Consider the following 23,953-nt stretch of genomic DNA (forward strand, 5'->3'; position numbering starts at 1 on the left):
AAAGCAGAAAGTATCCCGTTCTTAAAACACCATTTGTCAAATTCCTCAGCCCCTTATACAAAAGTTCTTTCAGCAAAAGAATTTTGGCACTAATTAAGTAGTATCCTGTATTTTCTCGGCTATTTGTTTAATTATCGAAGGTAGTTCTTGAGGTGTGCTAGTTGACAATTGGCTTGGAGTTGTGTCCCATATCGCTTTTTGTATCGATATTGTAAGAAAATAAGAGAAAAGAACAAGAAACAAAAATAGAAGAAGTAATACAGAACAACAAAAATATGAAATGTTTAAGAAATTAGGTAAGTGTGAAATAAACAAAATAAAAGATGTAAACGGAGTAGAAACAAACATTAAAGATGACATTATAAATATTATCCACTATTTCTACTCAGAATTATATAAAACAAAAAAGGAACCACCAGAAGAAATTAAAAACCAACTTAAGGTTAAAATAAAAAATGTCAACTCAGAGCTATAGCCAGAAATAAGTAAATCAGAAGTAAAGAAGGCATTGAAAGAAATGAAAAACAACAAATCGCCTGGAAAAGATGGAATAACTGCAGAGATGCTGAAATATGGTGGAAAAGTAGTAATTAATACTCTACATTCCCTTTTTAACAAGATATTTAAAAAAAAAAGAATCCCAAACAACTGGAAGGAATCCGTAACCATTATCCTACACAAGAAAGGGGATAAAGCAGATATAAAAAACTACCGTCCTATAACACTCCTCAATGTAATGTATAAACTCCTAACTAAAATTTTAACTAATAGATTGACGACAAAATTCGACGGATACCAGTCGAAAGAACAAGCTGGTTTTAGAAAGGGATTCAGCACAAGTGACCATTTACTAAGTATGAAAATACTTATAGAACGAGCAAATGAATACCACATTCCCCTATATATAGCGTTCATAGATTTCGAAAAGGCTTTCGACAGTGTCGAACATTGGGCAGTGAAAAGTTCTTTGATTAACAGCAGAATTGACCACAGATATACGGAACTAATAGCCAATATATATATAAGGAAGGCAAAACAACAATTAAAGTATATGAAGGAACAAATCCAATACAAATAAATAGAGGCGTGAGACAGGGTGCCACAATATCACCCAAACTTTTCAATCAGGCTCTGGAAGATATTTTTAAAAGATTAGAATGGGAAGAAAAAGGTATAAAAATTTGTGGACAACGCTTGAACCATCTAAGGTACGCTGATGACATCGCATTGATAACCGATAAAAAAGAAGAATGATTTGAAATGATAAAAGAACTGGACGTAGAAGCTGGAAAGATAGGCCTTAATATGAATTACAACAAGACCAAAATCATAACAAATACAGATGAAGACATCACAATGAGGATCGGACAAGATGAAATAGAACAAGTTCAGGATTACATATATCTGGGTCAAAATATAAAACTTAACAAAGAAAACCAAACAGCAGAGATAAAAAGACGAGTTAGACTGGCATGGGCGGCATTTGGCTATGGCTATGGTTGCCAAACGTGGACATTTACAAAAGCAAACATGGACAAAATCATAAAAACCCAAAGAGCAATGGAAAGACAAATGTTGCACATAAGATTAATGGATAAAAAGAGAAACGAGTGGATAAGAGAGAAAACAAAAGTGAGGGATGTTAGACAAGAAGTTGCAAAATTGAAATGGAGATTTGCAAGACTCAATATAAGACAAAAAGAAGACCGATGGAACAAAATTCTTATAAGCTGGAGACCGTGGGAATATAAACGAAGCAGAGGAAGGCCCCAAATGAGATGGGCAGATGATATCAAGAAGCACGTGGGCTCTAGGTGGATGACTATAGCGACAGACAGAGATGAATGGAAAAGGATTGGGGAGGCCTATGTCCAAAGATGGACCGAAGAAGGCTAATTAGATAGATAGATCGATCTTGTAAAACGTTCCACCAAGTTCTCTATATCAACATTGCTTTTTAGAGAAAGAGAGAGATACAACAAGGTATCCAGATATTCACGAAAATCATTCCAATTAGTGTATTTGTTGCCTAAACTTGGAGCTGGTTCTTTTTGTACTATGTCAGTGCTGATTGTAATTATAATTGAAACATGGTCAGAAGACAATTCAAGATAAGAGTTTAATAACACGCAATTTTTGGGAATTATCTTGTAAACTGCAAAGTCAACAAGGTCAGTAATTTTAGTTCTGTTGGTTGGCTCACCTGTTAATATGAAATCAAAACCTCTGTTGCTTTTAATAGTTGTCTATCGTTTGGTGTTATTAATCCAGAGCCCATTTGTGTATGCTTGACATTATAATCACCGGCCGCAATAAATCTGTTGCCAAGTGTAATAAACAGCTACTCATATTTTTCGCTAGTTATTGAGTGCCTTAGTGGACTATATATTGCAGAACCTGTCAGTGAACCATGCCAGTCCTCTATGCTTATATGTCATCTTTTGAATATTGCTTTAGGTCGTAATGCTTGATTGTCGACCGAATAACTGCGGTTCCTAGATGTGCCGTGCCATCTGGATGATTTGTGTAGCTGCTTGCGTGGTTTGAATGTTTAAAATCATTTTAATATACTTTTTAACATTTCCATCCCGATCAAAAATGTTTACAAGCACCTTCCCATATCAGTTGGCCCAATGTTAGATTGATAAGAAAATTAAATTTTAGAGAACAAAAATAAAAGCGGCGTAAATTTTAGAAGTTTTAATGCATCGAACAACATTTTTGAATTTCCTAATAATAAATAGAAAATATTTTATAACGTAATGAAAACTATTGATTAACAGAATAATAATAAATTTTAAAAAACGCATAGAATATGTAATATTAACAAAAAAAAAATGTGAAAGTTTATCATTGAGTTACATCCCCTTTATTTTTAATGACATCTACAATTCTTCGAGGCATAGTTTTTACCAAGTTCTGACAAAATTCTAATGACCTGATCCTGACCTTGCAGGATGTTTTCGCACAGTTTTTTCATTTCGCGCCACAAAGTCTCTATCAGAAACAAGTCGGGACTGTTAGAAGCCCATCCCAGAAATGGTATGCCATGGTCTTCAATCCATTTTAAACTTTTTCTTGAGGTATGACTATCGGCGCCATCCTGTTGGAAGACAAAATCTTCCGCTGATGTCAAACGGTGTTCCATAATCGGTAAAAGACATTCTTCTAAAATATTCAAATATTTGTTCGTGTTTACAATCCCACACCTTTAGACGACATGCTGTCCCAGATCATGACAGATGCAGGAAATTTGACTTTTCTCTTCAGACAGTCAGGATGGAAAGCTTCATTTTTCCTGCGAATGACGGGACTCCTACTGTCTCCAACACACACGTCAAATCTGAACTCATCACTCCATTGTATTAAATCCCATTGCGACTGAGTCCAATCTTTATGCGGTTTTGAACATCTTGGTCTATTGTTCTTTTGTTGTAATGTTAAAAGTGGCTTTTCCTTAGCCTAAAATAAACTGAAATTTATTAAAAACAAATTCGTACTAATTTTCTTAACTATAAAACTTACTTTGTAGGTATCAAATCCTAATATGTGACCTCTCGGAGACATGTTGATCTAGAAACGTGTATTCCAATAACGTCACTCCATGAAACGCTTAACTCCATATAATTTGCTCGTCGATTTTTCACTATAATGCGTCTTAATGCCCTTCGATCTCCTTCGGTTATTTTAATTTCTCGTACATTTCTAGGTTTTGTGACGACCGAAACTGTAGTTTTGTATCTTCTAAATGTATTTCTTACACTATAGCGTGACAATTGCAACATACTCGCAATTCCGAATTGGATTTTCCAATAGAATTAAAAAATCTAATAATGATTTAACAAATTTTCTTATCGATAACTTTACCTTGACCCATTGTACAATCCACAAACGACAAAAAGCTTTACAATACTACAAAATACATTTGACATTAACTGACAATCTTATTGTTTTGATTTCATTTTTCCATAGCTACCTCTGGATTTAACGTAATTATGAAAAAATCAAAGTATGTTGACATAAGTGAATGCATAGCCAGGGCACAGAATAAATAACAATCAGAATTCCCACTCTCAGATGCCGCCTTTGAAGTTTGTCAGCACGCGATCGCCATATTTTAAACGGAAACATAGACTCGAATTGAGAAATTTGTGACAAGCTATGACAGAACTGTAATTTAAATTTTTAGAGATTAATAATTTAATACATTTGAAATAATTCAATCTATTCTTCAACTAAAAGTAGAAATAAAATAGTGCATGTTATGTCTATAGTTGCCGTAAATAAATTAAACCTGGTTAATTTTTTTATACACACAACATAAAATGTCACTGAACGGTTCCGACTAAAACATGGCTGATCTCCCGTCTGCACGTACTTATTTTTTCAAGCAGAGTGGGCTTTCTGATGGTTTATTATTCTGTGGCCAGGGTTTAGTAATTTTTATTACTAATACCTTACTAGGTATAGTAATTTTTTTATTGTTGAAAATAAATAAAAAACCATAAGGGTAATGTTTTTAATAAAGATTAATAAAAATGCCATAGTAATTAATATGGGAACTTAATAAAGAAATGCAGAGTACAATTTGTTTAGGGAATTCGACTTAAACTGCAAATTTCATATACCCGGTTCGCTATTCCCAGTCCGAACTGTCTAGTGAATTTAGTAATTATTTTTTTGCTAAGTTAGTTACTTTTTGACAGACTAAAAGTGGCTGGAAATTACTATACAACCAAGCACACGTACTCATAGCCAATATTAACAGTAAACAAACTAAATAGTAAATAAAATAGAACTTTGAGAATTACTGACAATCAATATTTATTTATCTGCAATATATAATAAATAGTTATGTTAAATTATAACAACTAAAATATATTTTTTAAATATATACTACCCAAAATTTGATGGGTTTAGTACACACTTCCACTATTTAGAATAATTCTTCTTTTTTTAAAGAAAGAAGTCTGCAATAGTAGGATACTTGAGCTATTAATACTGAGAAGTAGGAATTGTTGTGTTGTAGGATTCCGACAATGAATCTGTCAAAATATGCCCGAACTAAGCGAATAGAGTATAGGTGTGCCAACTGATATGGGGCCCGTACACGAAAATTTTATACTACATTCAGGCAACTGATGCTTACCTCAAAAGTACTCGACAAAAAGTTGACTTGACCGTTTTTAAAATGTATTGCATCAATTGATGCTTATTCGCAAAAGAAATTCAGTTGATGTGATGACGTGTCTTCCACATCTAATTCCAAATTTTGCATTGAAATTTCATTTTAACCCATAAAAATGCTCAATGATCTTGTTGATCAGATTGTAGTACAAAGTACCCTCAGCTTGTTGGTATAAAAATAAAAGAACATTTTAGAATTATTTTATGATTTCGGTTTGAAAAATATATTACTCGGGAATATAAAAAAAGTAAATTATCATTTTTTGTTAAATTAATCAATATTTTGGAACTTGTTTTTTACTTTATGGTTTGTTATTGAACATACAATAAAAATAATTTACTGGAATTTAAGTTTTTCTATCCTTCTTAATTTTACTCGCCCGGTTAACTTTACGGAGCAGTGTAGTAAATTTTGCAAACCAAGAGGAACATATTGATTTTTGAATTAATTTACGTCATGACATACATTTTTATCATTAACTATGCTAAAAACAATATAAAGTTATAAAATATTTACCTGATTGTTTACTTTGAACAGATGCCACAGAATAATTATCATAATCTGGTAAAGGCAACCGAGCTTCTCGAATAATTCTGTCATAAGCACTTTCTTCATCAATAGTTCCTGCATTAGTATTTTCTTTACTAATATTTAACGATAAATCATGTTCACTATCATCAAGAACTTCAAAATCATTGTCACTGTCAGAAGAAAGTGTTTCTACACTACTATCTTCAGACTCATCAGAATCAATACATATAATGCTCTCATCCCTACCCAAAGGTAGCTTTTCAGGTAAAATTTGCTGATTGTTACTAGATTCATCATGATCTGTAGTTATTATAATTAAATCACTTCGATTAAGAACATTAGATTTGTTAGAAGTGCTTGGCTTATTACTTAATTCTATTGGTAATGTATTGACAAAACCATCTAAACTGTTCCCTGTTACCTCTTCTATTGCAGCTTGTTTTTCAGATATCTGAATTTCACTAGAGGCAGTAATATGGTGATTTACGACATCTAATTCCGAATCCACGACTTCAATCTTCTCAACCTCCATAATTTCTTGATTAGAAATTGTTTCTACAACAGCTGAAGCATTTTTCGCTTCAGTATTAATAGATGCACTTTCTTTCGACATTTCTAATTCTTTACTTTTTTCGGTAGAATTCAGTTCCCCGTCTTCACATATAGATGTTTCTTTCTTTTTCTTCTTTTGTTTTAATAGTACGGTAGTATCCACATCTATATTTTCTTTAACGAGTTCACGAGATTCCACTTCACAAATTTCTAAGACTTCTTTCTTTTTCTTTTTGGGTTTGGCAGTATTAGTAGATACATCATTATTTTCTACCATTTTAGAAGTTGATAATTGTTCCTCAGAATTATTTTCGGATGTATTAGATATATCCGATTCTTTCGTTTTCTTTTTCATCTTTAATTCTATTTTGTCATTTATGTTTTTGTCTTGTGAATGTTTTCTTCCCCCACCATGCTCATTGGAATATATTTCATCATCATTACCTAAGTTTTTGGGATCGGTTAGTTGTTGATTAGAATCATTATCCAATACTTTTGATAAAGTTGTTTCTTTCGTTTTTTTCTTTTGTTTTAAAGCAGATTTGCCATCTACGTTTTTATCTTGTAAATCTTTTAATTCCTCCAAATGTTCAATATCACTTCGTTCCAAACGAACTAACAGTACAGATTCTCGCCTTTTCTTTTTCTTTGACTTCGTAAATTCAGCTACATTAGAACAGCCCATTGCAGTTTCAGCATTCGCAACTTCTTTATCACTATTAAAATCAGAGGCAAGTTGAACTGTTTCGTTGCGGAAAGAAAATTCCGTTGAATTTTTTCTCTTCTTTCGCTTTTTCTTGGATGTTTCTTTGGTCTCCATAACTTCATTAAGTTCTACAGTTTCTGCAAACAATTGATCAAAAACACCACCACTTTTCTCTAGAAAAATGTCCGTGTTGTCATGCTCAGAAATTTTTGAACCTGAATTACTTTTCTTTCGTTTCGTTTTTATTTTTTCTACATTACCGGATTCAACAGTTGTCATATTTACATACTCTATATTTTCATTTGAGGTGTCTGTGTTTAATGAATTTGTTGTTACAGTTGACGTGGCTTTCTTCTTTTTCTTTTTTGGCTTTTGTGAGATGGTCACATCATTATCGACGACGTTCAAAATATCATTTGTTTGAATAGTGGAAGAAACGACCCCCTCCTGGCTTTGGAGATGAGAATGTTTTTTCTTTTTATTAATGGTTGAACAACTTGGTGTACTGGTAATACAACTTCCAAAATTAATATCACTAGTTTCGTTATCTGTATCTCTTTTCTTCTTTCTCGAAGAATTATTTGAATCTTTCCGTTTTTTCTTTTGTACCACTTCTTTATGCAATACAGACAACTTATCTTTAAAAAACTCGTTCGCATTACATTTATTTTTTTTGTTATTTGCGTCTGAAGTTATCATCGGTGATAAATGAGGCAAATCATGTGATTTTTGGTTTGTACTAGTTTCATAATCACTTTCTGAGCTGTTACTGTCAGATAATAGGTCAGCAACTTCAAATGCTGCACTTTCAGTTTCATCTACTTCATTAGGCAAATCAGTTCGTTTATTACAAGTCCTTTTAGGAACTATGAATGAGCCAAAACTTTCTAAATCTTTTTCATTGAAAATTGCTTCCTTCGGAAATTCAACTTCATCAAAAACGATCGTTTTGACTGTATTGGAAAAAATTCTATTGGGTTCATTTGTACTACAACTACTTTCAGTTTCACAATATTCAGTTAATTTCGAGGTGTCTTGAACGGTCATTATTTCGTTATTGGTGAACTCAGATCCATGGAGATCAAAATTGAATTGTGAATTACGATCAACACTTGCGGTGTCCAGAAAATCATTACTTAATGACGAATCCAATTCTACCAAAGCACAACCTTCTGTGTAATCAGCATTTTTAATACTATTGTCGACTACGTTACACTGAACAGTTTCATCAGAATCAACCGTAATAACTTCAACTGGTGGTGGGGGCACAAAAATAATATCATCATCTCTCTCTGGCGGTAGCCCACCATCTGACTCGTTGTACTTCTTTGGAAATTTTGTATTTATTTGTCTTTTATCGATCATGTATTCATCTACTGCCACGCAATCGTTAGAATCTGAATCCGATATGTATATTACTACCGAATTTTGTTGCTGTTGTTGTTGTTGAACAAACTGAAAAAGTAAAATTAAATTAAACTTCATTCCATCATCTATTTGTAAAATATGTATATGTAAACAATCGTAAAAATGTGTCACATGTATAATTAGTAATTAGTTTCTAGTAATAATGGCGAAATGATTATTATATTCTCTATCAAATCAACGCTTCATAATCCGTCACAACTTTGGGGTATTAACAAAGAATATAGACGCATATAGAAGGATTTTTCACTGTCATTTTTTAGCGTCGGCAAAGGTTATACACATGTTATAAAAAAGAACCAAAGATTGATTAAGATTTTAGTTCCTTATTTGTACCACTAGGGAGTGGTCATGTCAGCGCTATTACTGCTTCTAAAATATGAAAGAGTGGGGCAACAAGTTACTTCCTGTAGCTGGCTGTATACCATGTATCACAAAAAAATTATTGAAAAATTCCTTTATAAAAGGTATACATTAAAACACCCTATCGGGCTACATCACAGAACGTTTTCGGAATTAATATTCTATCATCAGTGCTATCTAGATGTACATGTTTTGAGCCTCTAAATACATGGGTAAAAACCCTTTAAATGTTGTTATATTAAATTTAAGTTACCTTATTTGATTTTAAATACTAGGATGTTTAAGTTAACAGGAATAGATAACATAGCAACAAAGGACTCTACTGCAGGTTGCCAGTCCTGAGACAAAGTGTTTACGGGTTGCTATCAACAAGTCCTGATTGATGGATATAATAACACTGTGGGTGAACTGTGTTAATGAGTATACAAAAAAAAATGGACGGCTGAAGTGGTGAAGACTATTGAGGGCCTGTGGGAGGGAGCAAACTTAAATTTAATTGATCCAAATAATATGCCCAAGCGCCCCATGGTCCTCCCCGCGTCCCTGAGAGAGAGAGAGCTTGATGAAGAAACCATCAGGATCCGTCTAAAGAGGCAAAATCAAGACCTTAACACAGAAGACTGGTTGTGATCTCTGTTCCACAGACTGAACGATAGTAAAGATAAAGGTCATAGATATTTCCCAGATCAGCATACCTCCCATATGATGATCCCTAACAACCATCAAGGGAGTTGGAACAGCTAGTGAGAGATTGCATGAAAAATGAACTGCAATTAATCATTGGCTATGATTCCTATGCCTACTATCTGACCTGGGGCAGTACAAACACCAAACTGTTAAAAAATGAGGTCTTGAGGCCTTAGATGATGTCTTGAGAAAATGAAATTTTTGGTTGAATATATTTTGAAAATCTTTCAAAATGTTTTGTAAATTTTTGGACAGGAAAACAGTATAATAAAAAGTTACCTGACGGTTTTTCGTAGTGTTGGAACAAACCTATTTTTAATTCAAAGTTATAAAATTTTATTTACATGTAATAAAAAAAATAAATACTTTGAATATTGTAAATTTCATAACTTCTTAAGTTTTAAAATTAAAAATTTAACAATTTAATATATTAAAAATAAAGATTTTATTGTAAAAAAAAACAAAAAAAAGGGAGTTTTCAAATCAATGACATCCAAATTTGATTAAGGGTGAATGCATAAGTTAACTAAATAGCCCCGTTCGTACTAATTTGCCACTTCCCCATAAATATATCTTTCATGATGGTTTTAAGCCGACGGTCACGGTTTGAGTTTATGCAGTCGCCCTCTTAAGGAGTGTTTTGAAGTATAATAACCGTAACCGTAACCAAATCGCCCATTTGAACTGCCCTTCTATATGCGTCTATATTCTTTGGTATTAAGATCAAAAATGTGGAACCAAAATAAAGACATTTCCAGATTACATCGTTGACCCTTATAGTCCTGTTTCTGAGGCATTTTCCTTCTAAATTTTTAATGGTTCACCGATTTATCTGAAATTTTTACAGTTGGTAGGAAATTAGTCAAAAAACATAAGTTATATGGCGTCGATGTGCGCTTCTACTCCTGGGTTGATTGGCACCCATCTCGGGGGCTTTTAAAATAATCCCGGAAATTGATAGAGAATCAAATTTTAAACAAAAAACGTCTTATACACTTTTTTTTCGCTAGATCAATACTTCTTTTTGAGTGATTCGCACTTGAAAAAGTTTACCTTTAGCAAAAAAAAATTGTTTCCAATGATTTTTTCGGAATAACTCAAAAACAACGAGTTTTATTGAAAAACGTGTAATAAACAAATATAAAGCTTATAAAAAAAAACAAAGAGGTTAAGTTTTCATTGAGATTTCTAAGTATAATACTAAGCAATTTATAATTGCGTCAAAGCCATTAGATGCCATGAAAAAGGTTAGTTTTTCATTGAGATTTCCAAGTATAATACTAAGCAATTTATAATTGCTTCAAAGCCATTAGAGGCCATAAAAAAACAAAAAAATTTAGAAGGCCGAAGGTCCAAAAAGGCAAGGTCAGAGAGAAGAACACCACCTGGAAGCCAACACAAAGGGAAAAGGCCAAAAACCGAGGATGCAACTTTCAGCAAAGCTACTACCGCTTCTGTTAAGGTTGCGGCAGTACTAAAAGAATTCTTAGAAGCCAAAAGTGATGTGGATAAGCTTAAGGCAGTCCAAAAGCCATCTTGGTGTATCTGACGAGTAACCACACGCCGGGCTTCCTATAACTTAACTGTGTGAATGACACAAGTGTGAGGTGGCTAAAGGAGGTGATTTCAACCCTGGGGCCTTGGGAGAATGCATCTCTCAAGGCTTTGGAGAGAAAAGATATACCCAAGCTGCACTTTCTTCGTATAGGATGAAGATGGAGAACGTCTTAAGTTCAAAAGGATCCTTCATAGACTAAGGATAAGTATCTGTGGGCTCAGGACACATCTATGGACAGTCTGGGGAGGCAAATCTTCAGACAAAGGGGTTTTATTGACCTTCTCAATATATACTGAATCTCGAGAAGAGCTACATAAACTCAACATGAAACTCTTTTTCGGAGTGGGAAAGTTAACTTTCCGATACAAAGAAGGGAAGACAAACACACTGGAGTAAAAGCCACTAGCAACTCACTTCAGTGAAACAGGGGAAAATTCCCTACATCTGGAGGTTCAGAAAGAGGAACAAACCTTCTTCAGTCGGAACCAGCCCACTCGTAAGGACTACTATCCAAAAGTCCGTTAGACCCACAGAAAAAGAAGGAAAGTTCACGGAACCAGAACCAGACAACTCTTCGCAGTAAAGAGAAGAAATAAGGCTCCTCCAGGCCAATCTTTAACACGCAAGAGTCACGTCAGCAACGCTGGTTAGAAGAGTGTAACAAAAAGGCACTGATATTGCCCTCCTGCAGGAGTCCTGGCGAATTGGCAAGAAAATTGATAGTTTATCAATCAAACAAGGTAAGATTTTATAGACACCTACAGCTATAAGGCCAAGACCGTGCCTAAGAAAGTAGATTGTGCCCTAATCCCGGTGCTTTGCACCGATGATATTGTTACAGGTGTTCTAACTATAACCACGAAAGTAGGAGAGAAAAAACTGGTGGTCTGTTCAGCCTACTTTCCAGGTAATAAAGCTCTAGGTCTAACAAGCAGTAAGTGCTGGGATTATAGCCATGAAACGGCGAGTTGCAGAGGACCAGACCGCAGCGATATGTGCTATCGCTGTGGAAAGAAAAATCACGGCGTAAAAGAGTGTCAGGGAAAACACTGGTGTGTTCTGTGTAATGCAGAACACAGAACAGGAGGTATGGATTGTTCAAAATAGGGAAGCCCCGAAAAAAGCCCGAAATGCCGAACGGCACGGGGCCAAGTTACACACACCTTCTCCCCCTCTAGTATACACGTACAAACCAGTTCGCAGGTACCTGTCGAAGAAGTCGAGGTCTTTAAGGACCCTCTTATGACGAAGTTCTCGAAGGCTTGCGACGAAATAAAGACGACACTCAACAAAGCTCGCACACCCGAGGGCGCAAAGCAGAAGGTGGATACAGCGTCAACAAGAAGCAGAAGCAGATCTCTTGATTTTCCCAGAACCTAACAAGAGAATAGCTACGAATTAAGGCTAGATATTTGATAATAACGTCGATGTAGCCATAAATATACTGAACAAAAAGGTATGCGTCAATAAAATAGTGAGAAAAGAGGGATATGTAACAATAAAAATTGATAGGATAACCATAATAGCATGTTATATTTCCCCAAATATTATCAGAGAGCACTGCAGACAACACGTAGTAGAGAATATAATCGACACGTCTCACAGAGAGAAAGATTTACAACATAAATGCAAAGTCCATTTTATGTAGATCCCCCGAAATGACGAGTGGGACGAACTTAAAAACGAATGTATCTCTACGGCGGACCTCGTAGACATAAACAACAGTAAACCAACCTTTGTGAGAGGTACATCGGAAAGTCATATAGATATTACCCTAGCAAGCAACATTGTTGCCAAGAAGATTAAAAATTGGGATGAACTGGATGACAACCTTTCACCGGTAGATCACGTATGAAATTGGCATTAAGGTCACAAAATACAGTAGGAAGAGGATAGTATTCGATAAAGAATGATTTAAAAGAGTAATAAATAACCTACCAGAAGAAACTACCAACTTCAATGAGCTCCGAGAAAATATAATTGCTCACAAAAGAAGTACTACAAATAGGTACACCGCATACACAGTACCTTAATGGTGGAACGATCAAATCCAAAATAAACGAGAGCAATGCATAAACTGTAGACGAATAGCACAAAGGCACAGGAACCAAGAAGAAGATCAGAAGGCATATAAAAGCGCTAAAAAAGAATTATACAGCGCGCTGGAAGATATATGGAGCGAAGCATACAGAATTGCAGTGAAAAGTCTACGGGTTGAGACCCCATATAACCTTTATGCAAAAAAAGAGATGGAAATAGCGAACACCTTATATCCAAGGAAGCCCAACAACACATTTCTATGGATAGACAAAAATATTCGACTTGGTGAGTTTACTACTGAAGAGATCATTCAAACAGTAGAAAGTATAAAGACCGGTAAAGCCCCATGTCCAGATAAAATAACGCCAGAGGCAATAAAACTGGTAGTAAAAGGAAACCCGAATGGATACGTAGAGTATTCAACGAACTTGCAGGAATTCCCAAATAAACTGAAGTTGACGAGACTCGTATTATTACCAAAACCCGGAAAGAACCCGGAGGAAGCCAACTCATATAGACCACTATGCTTATTAGATTGCGTAGGAAAATTCTGAGGGTCTTATAAAGAAACGCCTTGAAGAAGAACTTGAAGTACTGGGAATAATTTCAGATAGACAGTACGGTTTTAGAATAGCCAGATCGACTATAGATGCGGTGAAGAAAATCTCTGACACTGTAAAAAGAAACGATGAGTCATTCTCGTGATGTTCAATGTAAAGAATGCCTTCAATTCTGCAAATTGGTATCATACTAACGAAGCTCAAAGTAGCAGGAGTGTCAACCTACATAATAAAGTAAGGAAATACCTGACAAACAGGTATTTAAATGTGTCATATAATGAAGATATGAAATTATCATCAGGAGTACCGCAAGGGTCCGTCTTGGGATCTACGCTATGGAACGTACTGTACAAAGGGGTATTAGAAATAGACTATGGCCAAGACACCTACGCCATAGCATATGCAGACGACCTCGCAATCCTAGTAGAGACTGATATAAATGGGGATATTGAAAATAAGGTGACAAGTTGTTACAGAAAAGTCAACAGGTGGATGATAGAAAATGACCTAGAGTTGGCAAGTAGCAAAACCGATATAGTGGTACTAAAGGTACCAAGACAGAGACCAAATCACCTGATAAATGTAGTTCAGAAGGCTGAACAGAGACCGCTGTAAAAAATGTAAAGAAATATTAATAAGAAACCAAAGAAAACCCCTTCTCAAGGTAATAAGTGCGTACCGGACTACATCGACGATAGCCCTACAGGTGATTGCGGGTACGCCAAGATCTTATACGACAATGATAACGACCACCTAACACGGGTGAAATCCGAGGTAAGAGAACAAATGCTAAACGAATGGCAACAATAATGGGAGGCATAGACAGAAAGAACACAATGGATAAAGACACTAATTCCAGATGTGAAAGAGTGGTATAAATGTAGGTTTAAAAGAACAAATTATTTTTTTACACAATTCCTAACCGGACACGGATCATTTAGATCTTATACATATCGCATAAGGAAAACTAAAGACGACTTATGTATAAAATGCGGAGTGCGCGATGGCGTAGAGCATTGCATGCGGAGTGCGCGATGACGTAGAGCATTGCGCATTTCATTGCAACGTTTTTTATGATAAACAACAAGATAGAAGAATAAGGCTAGGAGAGACAAGATAATAATATACTACTTCCATTAATAAAACATGAAGAACACCTAATTACATTTTAATCATACTATTTTTGTTTTTTCTTTCTGTTCTCTATGGATCAGTTAAAACACACCATTAAAAGATGTCACAAACGAAGTTTTACTATCATTAACTAAATGTTAAAATGTATTTTGTTCATTATTTTATGTTATATTTTAGATGTGTGTTATTAATGTTGAATGTCATAGCTTTATATAAATAATCTCAACGACTAGTAAGTTGCACTGACAATTTGTGATATATTATAAATATTTACACATTCTTCTAATTACAGTATCTTGAAAAAGGAATAAAACAATTCCGAAAGCTAGACCAAAAGTCAAAAGAGTGTTTCTGTAACATCCCGGCCAAACTTTCTGACTGCAGCCCTAATAAACTGTGTTGTTTGTATATATATATATATATATATATATATATATATATATATATATATATATATATATATATATATATATATATAAAGTAGTTAGGTATTATTGACTGACACGTTATGTAAAATAAAGTTTTATTTTGGGGTTGCAGTCATTAATAGGGCAGGAAAGTGAAACTCTTTGTTCTTTATCTAGCTTTCGCAAAATTTATTTGCTTCTTCAGGATATGCTAAAATATGGTATCAGTAAATACAATGAAATTAAAATTAAATAGTATTGTATAAAACTAGTATAAAAACTTACAACATGAGGTTAATCCATTAAATTTTCAAATTTACAAAACATTAAAACTTAACTTATCTAGTTATGTAAGTACAATATTTTAATTTTATTTAATTTTGTACAAATTCATTATGACATTGATTATGTTGATGTTTGATTTATGTCAGAAAGACACTCGTTTCTGTTTATTATATTTTTTGTTGTTGATAACTAGCTCTTGATTATTATTATGGTTACGTACAAAGTGGCGCCAAATATGAATATTTAAATTTTTTGAAATTATAGTATTTATAGTCAGAAAATCTAATATTATCTATTATTATATATTATAATCTATTATTATTATAGTATTAATTTTCGTAAGACAGAATGTAATTATAGATATTGCTTAGTGTATCAATATCAGTTTTTTATTAACACATTGATATTTATTTATGCATACCATTTCTAAGAATTCTCTTTTATTTAATTGGTTTTCACGTCTTAATATATTAGTTTCATTGAAATTAAATGAATGATTTTTATTAATTGCATGATCTATTAATGCACACGCATTTTTATTATTTCTAAGGTCACTTTTATGTGATGTTAGTCTGCCTATTAGATTTCTAGATGTGTGTCCGATGTATGACTTATCACAATTTTCGCATGGTATTATATAAAGCTCAAATGTAGTTTATATTATATATATATATATATATATATATATATATATATATATATATATATATATATATATATATATATATATATATATATTCAGTCCGCTCTCCCGATGCGGACTGAATCCCACACACCAGAGGGGACCGCAGTTCCCAGGTTTCTTGGGGTACTACGGTCTGCCCAGAGGGTCTTATGAAGGTTTCCTCCTCCCACCAAAAAAAAATAGGTATAGTTGCATATTGTCTAGGTCAAGGATTACAGCTAATTACAGGACGCGATGTAAGTTTATTTTGAATTTCATCCTAGGATATAGTGAATCCCTTAGTAGAATCTCAGGGAAAGTACGAACTTGTTTAAAGGCATAGAGGCTATAAATTAGGCAGCAGAAACGGTGGGCGAATCTATTATGGCGGTTTACCATGAAAACTGTCCGGAAAAAACAAGGAAGAATACGGGCAGTAATACAGGCGGAAAAACGGCTTACAGATGTTAAGGGCAAATGTCCGAAGCCTATTTAACAAAGATAACCAAAAATAACCAAGATTGGGATGCCTACAGATATAAGCTAATGCTACACAATAAAGAAATTCAGAAAGCCAAAAGGAATTCATGAATAGAGTTTTGCGAGGAGATTACAGATATTCCGGCCTGTTCTTGAATACATAAAGTCCTGGCAAAGGATGGTTCTACCATTAAAGAAGTAGGTTTCCTAATGAAAGCTAATGACACATTTATGGAGGCCAAAGAGGAAAGTCTTAGAGAACTCATAAAAACGAACTTTCCAGCCTCAACAATTCTGAATGATGTAGATAGGCTTACCAACATATACCAAAGGCAGACTAAGCCATGTTCTATAGATTTGAAAATAGCCACAGCAATCACAAGACCAAGCAGAAGGGCTATAAATAAATTTCAGCCATACAGGTCTCCAGGGACAGATGGCATATATCCAATACTTTCACATATGGAATTAGAGGTATTGATACCACATTATATGATCCTTAAAGCCAGTTTAGCATGGGGTCATACCAGAAATATGACAAAAGGTTAAAGACATATACTTACCCAAGGTAGGTGAAGTATAAGACCTAGTCATATAGACCAATAAGCCTATTGTCTTCTCTATTAAAAATGCCAGAAAGACTTCTGGATAGGTATATAAGAGACAAAGTGCTAAATCTGGTAAATCTACAAATCCGCTTTGAATGATCTAAATAGGCTTATCTCAAAGTCAATAGAAGACAAAGATATAGCAATGGCCACTTTTTTAGATATTGAAGGGGCATTTAATAATGTTACCACCAACTCTTTGGTTACAGTAATGAGTAGATGAGGCACACCTGCGGTAATATTTAGATGATTAAGGGTGTGGGGATTCAACAAATAATGTACTATTACGAATTAATAGTAATTAAATTATCAGGAACTATTCCTTCGATAGCTCTGGCAAGATAAATGAACTTTTACTCATAGGTGCAAATAATTATCAAAATTTAAATGGTTGCAATAAACAATCAAAAACAATTTATAGGTACAGGTAAAACTTACCGCTTGGTCTAATTACCATGGTTTGCACTACTTTATGAAAACAACGAACAAAACAAATTCAATATGATGGTTCACTCTAGGGTTACGTCTTTTCCTCTTAACGACTTACGCTCTTGTGTCTTTAGCGAGATGTATTCCCGAGCCTCAGCGGTACTATTAAGGGACCGGAGGAATACAGGGAGGCCAAATGTATTGATTAGTTCACACAACCATATTTGAATTTAAACAAAGGGTTTGCTTGGATAGGATAGATAAGAGAATAGGATATTAATATCAGCTCTGGGTAAAACAACCACCAAAGTAAGAGCAGGTGGAGCCGGTCCATAAGGAGGAGTTCTGTCACCTCTACTTTGGGCAACCTTGGTAGATGATCTCACAAATCTGTCCAGAAAAGACTTTTACTGCCTAGGATATGCTGACAATATTGAAATAAAACCACCAGTGCTGGGAGGAACAAAGATTCCATTTACTAAGTAAACAAATTACCTATGGGTATATTTTGATATGTTTATATGGAATATTCGCATACTGAAAACCACACAGAAAGCTACTATGTCCTTGGGCCGATGTAGAAGGATGTGTGGTAAGAATTGGGGGCTCAGCCCCAAAATGAGCCTTTGGTTATACACAAGGGTTATTAGACCAATGATACCCTATGGGTCTATGATGTGGTAGACAAAAATGCAGCAAGTGGGAGCAATAAGTCTGTTAAGTAATACACAAAGGCTAGCATGGCTGTGTATTACAGGGGCCATAAAAACAACTCCTACAGTGGTGTTGAAGGGCAAAACCAGATCTGTGATGCCCAGATTAATAGATATTCAGCAACACATAATCCAGGATCATAGTGCTGACAATAGAAAGCTAATTGAGGAGCTAAAAGCAGATATCATAATGGGGCAACCCATCAATACAAAAACATCTGAAGGTGTAGAAGCCGGTATAGTAAGGATAAAGCAACGGATACATTTCCTAGTAAGTCTATCTCAGAATATCAAAATTTTCTAGGCGGAAATAACGGTAATTCATCACTGCGTGGAAGAAATAGAAAGGCAGAAAAGAACATATGATTCAATTGCCATCTTCACAGATAGCCATACACAGCTTAAGGCACTCAATTCTATAGAGGTCAATTCTAAGCTAGTATGGGATTGTGTGGGATAGTGACATACAACATATAGCCTCTCCTATCCAAATGTCAACTTCACCTGCCCGTGTGATGATCTTGATTCTGATCATCAGGTGCATCCTGCTAGATAACAAACAAAGCTCTGATGTCCGAGTGACTGCCGGTACAAGCAATCCCCTACTTACTGACCAACAGCATCGGACCGATGATTTTGATAAGTGGCAGGGCACTCATTTGTTCCGGGATTGAGAAATCGGCCCTTAAGACAGATGAATCAACAAATGGTCAACGGCATAAGAATGCAGAAGTCAAAGGGGAATCACTGCATTAAAGACTCATAGAGCACCCTCAGGAAAATCACCATCGAATTGGCACATCAATTGCAAAACATTAGTAATCGTGGATAGCAGAGACCAAGATTTGGCAGGAGAGGGGAAACCTATTTATACCACGAGTCCTCTCAGGTTGTAAATATACGAAAAACTTGTGAAGAAATACTAGAAAGAAGAAAATATCATTTGAGAATATGCACATGGAATGTCAGAAGTCTACTTGCGGCTGATAACTTGATAATGCAATTCAAGAAATGAAAACAGTGAAAATAGATCTACTGGGAATCAGTGAATTGAGATGGCCAGAGTCAGGGACAAGTAAAAAGGACAGGAGTGCATTATATTCCAGTAACAGCACAGAAGACCCATCATCACAAAAATGGTGTAGGTATATTAGTAACATCAGAACTGAGTAAATATGTGACCAACTTCATACCAGTCTCGGATAGAATATTATTACTCTAAATAAATACTCAAACATTCTAAACTAATATATTTCAAATATATGCCCCAACTGCAGATAGGAAATATGACGATGAAGTCGAAAAGCTCTATGATCAAATCCTAGACATCTTGCAGACTCTTAATAAACATGAAATTTTATATATTATAGGTGACTTCAATGTAAAAATTGGGGAAGGTCGACAAGGTCAAACTGTAGGTCCTTATGGTCTTGGACAACCTAACGATTGAGGACAGAGATTGTATGAATTTTATAAAGATAATGACATGGCCATTGCAAACATCTGGTGTTGAAAAGCTCCATTTGATGATGGCAGCAGCCTTGGGTTTTCAAGAAACCAAATAGATTATATACTTGTAAGTGACTTCCGAAATGGCATCAAAAAAGTCATTGCATTTCCAGGAGCAGATCTTGGATCGGATCACTAACCCTTTGTGGCAGATATTAAACTATGGTTAAAAATATTCCAACAACATGAACTAAAAACCAATATAATTAATTTTGAAGATATAAGCATAAAAGAATACATTCAAAAAGAATTTAACAATAGAATAAAGAACATCAGAGAACAACTAGAAGATCCAGAGGAACTATGGAATGAATTTAAAAAACAAGTTCTCCACAAACAATGATTATAGACGTAATTTAATCAAGAAAAATCAATGGATGACAGAAGACATTTTGAAATTGATGAAACAATGGCAACCTAAAAAATCAAATGAAACAGAATATAGACATCTACAGAGAGGAATTAAAAGGGAGATACAATTAGCAAAAGAAAAATGGATGAGAGAAAGGTGTGAGGAAATTGAGATCTAGGCACAACTTTTTTAATGTGTATAGAAAAGTAAAAGAAATAAGAAACATATTTAAAAAATGATTTCCCTCTAAACTAGTGGACAATAACAACAAAATTATTGAAAATGAGAATGAAATAAGAAGAGAATGGCAACTGTATATATCAGAGTTGTTTGAAGATGACAGAAATAATATTACCGAATCCTAACAAAATTGTACTGACAGCCCAGAAATGATAAAATCAGAGGTAGAGCATGCTTTAAAAAATGCTTAAATTAGGAAAGCTTGTGGTCCAGATGATACACCAACTGAGTTGCTGAAGCTAATAGATGAAGATAACATAAAAATACTAGTAAAACTTTTTAATGCAATATAACACTGGAGTGATTCCCGCAGACTGACTTACATCCATCTTTGTTACAATACATAAAAATACAATGCTAAAAATGCACAGAATATCAATTAATTAGCCTAATGAGCCACACTCTTAAGATTTTCCTACAAATACCCCACAACAGAATTATACTCAAATGCAAAGCAGATCTCAAAGATTTACTGTACTGGTCAATTACAATGATGAAATCTCCATACAACAAAAAGTCAGAAAAGGTTGCATTTTGTCCCCAACATTGTTCAATGCTTACTCAGACCAGCTATTTAAAAAGGCCCTTGAGAGATGGAATCAAAATCAACTGGAAACTACTTAAAGTAATTCGATATGTGGACGATACAGTAATTCTATCAGAAAATATTGAAGGTCTCCAAATTCTGCTAATTCATGAAGTAGGAGAGGCAATAGGTATTAAAATAAACTTAAAGAAAACCAAATTTTTAGTCTTTAGTCGTAACCCCACATATTAGGGAACTGTCATAACAGACTAACTAGATCCAGACATAGAAATAAAATGAAGAATAACAATTACTAAAACGACTTTTATGAAAATGAAGACATTTTTTTGCAATAATCAATAATCTCAGTTTAAAACTTAGACAAAGAATGGTTAAGTGCTATATTTGGTCTGTACTTTTGTATGGAGCAGAAGTGTGGACACTAAAAGTATTAAGCATGAACAGAATTGAAGCATTCTAAATGTGAATTCATAAACTGATGCTGAAGATACCTTGGACAACAAGAAAAACTAATGAAGAAGTACTAAGGAGGGCCAACAGAGATATAGAATTGCTAAAGACTGTTAAACATTGGAAAATAGAGTGAGTTGACATAGAGTCAGGTAAAATCGATATAGAATATTACAACCGATCCTTAAAGGCAAAATAGAAGGCTGTAGAGGTGTAGGAAAAAGACAGGTTTCTTGGTTAAAATGTTTTCGGGAATGGACTGAGATATCAAATGCAGTACAATTATTCCATGTGGTAGAAGATCGAGAAGCCTTCGCAATAAGCTCACATAACTCTGATATGTCATGTGAAGAAGAAGATGGGATTGTGTGGGTGCCCTAAATAAACTAGGAGACCTTAGCAAGGTTACAGTAGCCCGGGTACCATAGCACAAGAGTCTTAAGGGCAATGAAAAAGCAGATAAAATGGCCAAACAAGGCACATTAATGCCATTTATTGGACCAGAACAATTCTGTGGCGTTGCAACAGCTGTAACAAGAATATCTACAAGAAAGTAGGTAGCACAAAAATCTCTGCAATGGAGGAGGAATTCAGTGGGACAAAGACAGGTGAAACAGTTCATTGTAGAACAAAATTGACATCAGACCTAATAAGCAAATGTAGGAAAACAGTCAAAGCTATAGCAGGTCTGTTAACAGGGTACTGTAGTCACACTCACAATAAGGTAGAGAAATTTTATAGATTGTTTTCAATGTCTCAGAATGAATATGAGTAGTATGTTAACCACAATCCATTATTTACATTTCAGACTAATCTGAGGATTCTTACTATTATCTACTTAGTTTTACCCAATATTTTACAAGATTTGAATTATTTATGGACAAAGCTTTAAGAATTCAATCATATAATTTGATATAAAACTTTACCTTTTCAATTAACTCCAACTCTTGCTTTTCTTGTAACCTTCTAGATCGTCTTAGCGTTTTTCGTTTTCTTCTAGAATATTTTTTTGATTGATCTGTGTATAAACTATCTACATTTGGAGCTGGAGGAGAGTGGTTATTTACGTCCCCTTGAGAATTTTCTGATGTAATGGAAAAGAAATGCGGCTGCGGTAACTCCAATCTTGTGTCTTGATTGGAAAATATACTGTTTTCTCCGGTGTTAATATTTGCTGGTGTAGAAGAAAATTGTTGTTCCTTAAAAATATTAAGAGAGTCTTCTAATGGATTTAAAAAATAACGATAGCTTTTGTTTGCAGAACTATCTGTTAAAGAATCATCCAGGTTTAGATTTAGCCTGGATTCTTCCTGTATCTCACTACTGTGGTATAACTGACTGTATAAACTGGATTCCAACTCCTCTAAATCTATATTTGGAAGATATTCCTAAAAATTAAAAAAATCATTTTATGGTTCCTCTTCCTAGAATACATTTACCATTTTTGAATACTATCATGACAGCATTTTTGCAAAAACTTATACTTTCACTTTTTGTACAACAGAATATGAATCCCAACACATTTCATTTAATTTGCAACAAGAACAAGCACCGTCAATTGTCATTAATGTCAAGTATCACGTGTACTGTTTGTCAAATTCTTCATAGTCGGTGCGAATTATTCATTGTTAGGGTATTAAAACGTGCATTATATTATTTATCGTTGAGTGAAATATATTTCTTCAATAAACGATTAAATAGAAGTTGTCACGAATAACTCGATTTGATTTAACTTATCTTCATCTTTTAAAAAACGTATAATAAAATTCATGAAACTTTTGAACTGACACAACTGAACACAATGGTATAATTCTTTTTACCAAAGTTAGATTAGGTTGTGAAGGGACGGGGGGAGAAAGAGAGAGAGCAATTTTGTAAAACCCTAAAACCAACTCTTTTATTTCGTAATAGTTGTGTAGTAAATTATTATCTTCTTATTGAATGGATTACTCTTTACTCTCCTTTTAAGTACATACTTGATATAACCAAAAACATATTGAATTAACGCCTTGAAGTCTGCTAAATTATATCGAAGGAATTATCTTTTAGTGGTAGAGATTACGGCAAAGTTTCCAACAATATTATTATTATTATCCAGATTTAGCCATACGGCTCACACTCCCTCTAAGGGGAAACTTCACTCATCCCAGATACCTACGGTATTAAAAAGATTGAGCTCTGGTTGGGCTCTTTGCGTGTTATCGAGCCCTAAGTGACTTGGTATGCTGGAGTATGTCCGAAAAATTTTCGTACACATTTGGTCGTCGAGAGTAGTACAGCTTTCTGCATGGTCTTATAGAGAGAGATGTTCATTCAGACCCAGCTTTTTTATGTTTTCTAGGAGGTTCTTCGGAATAACTCCAGTAGTGAAAAGAATATAATAGGCATCATCTGGGTACCCTTCATTCTCCATTGTCTCCTTATTTGTATTTCCAGATCTCTGTACTTGGCAATCTTTTCGTTGTATTTCATACGCAGATTATTGTTGTTAGGTATCGCCACGTAGATTAGTGTTGTTTGTCTCG

General features: G+C 34.4%; 1 protein-coding gene across 1 annotated transcript in view; it reads right to left on the reverse strand.

The window, feature by feature from the left end:
* LOC140447626 (uncharacterized) overlaps positions 1-23,003 on the reverse strand; it is a 96,459-nt gene extending 73,456 nt beyond the window's left edge. Inside the window, exons 1-3 of the mRNA XM_072540384.1 lie at positions 22,868-23,003; positions 22,355-22,816; positions 5,705-8,432 (exon numbers count right to left, since the gene is read on the reverse strand). Coding sequence (XP_072396485.1) covers positions 5,705-8,432; positions 22,355-22,816; positions 22,868-22,870 — 3,193 coding nt within the window. The 5' untranslated portion in view covers positions 22,871-23,003. The remainder of the gene's footprint in view (positions 1-5,704; positions 8,433-22,354; positions 22,817-22,867) is intronic.
* Between the last annotated feature and the right edge of the window lie 950 nt (positions 23,004-23,953).

The sequence above is a fragment of the Diabrotica undecimpunctata genome, chromosome 8 (genome assembly GCF_040954645.1).
Source record: "Diabrotica undecimpunctata isolate CICGRU chromosome 8, icDiaUnde3, whole genome shotgun sequence".
In the NCBI taxonomy this organism is placed as follows: domain Eukaryota; kingdom Metazoa; phylum Arthropoda; class Insecta; order Coleoptera; family Chrysomelidae; genus Diabrotica; species Diabrotica undecimpunctata.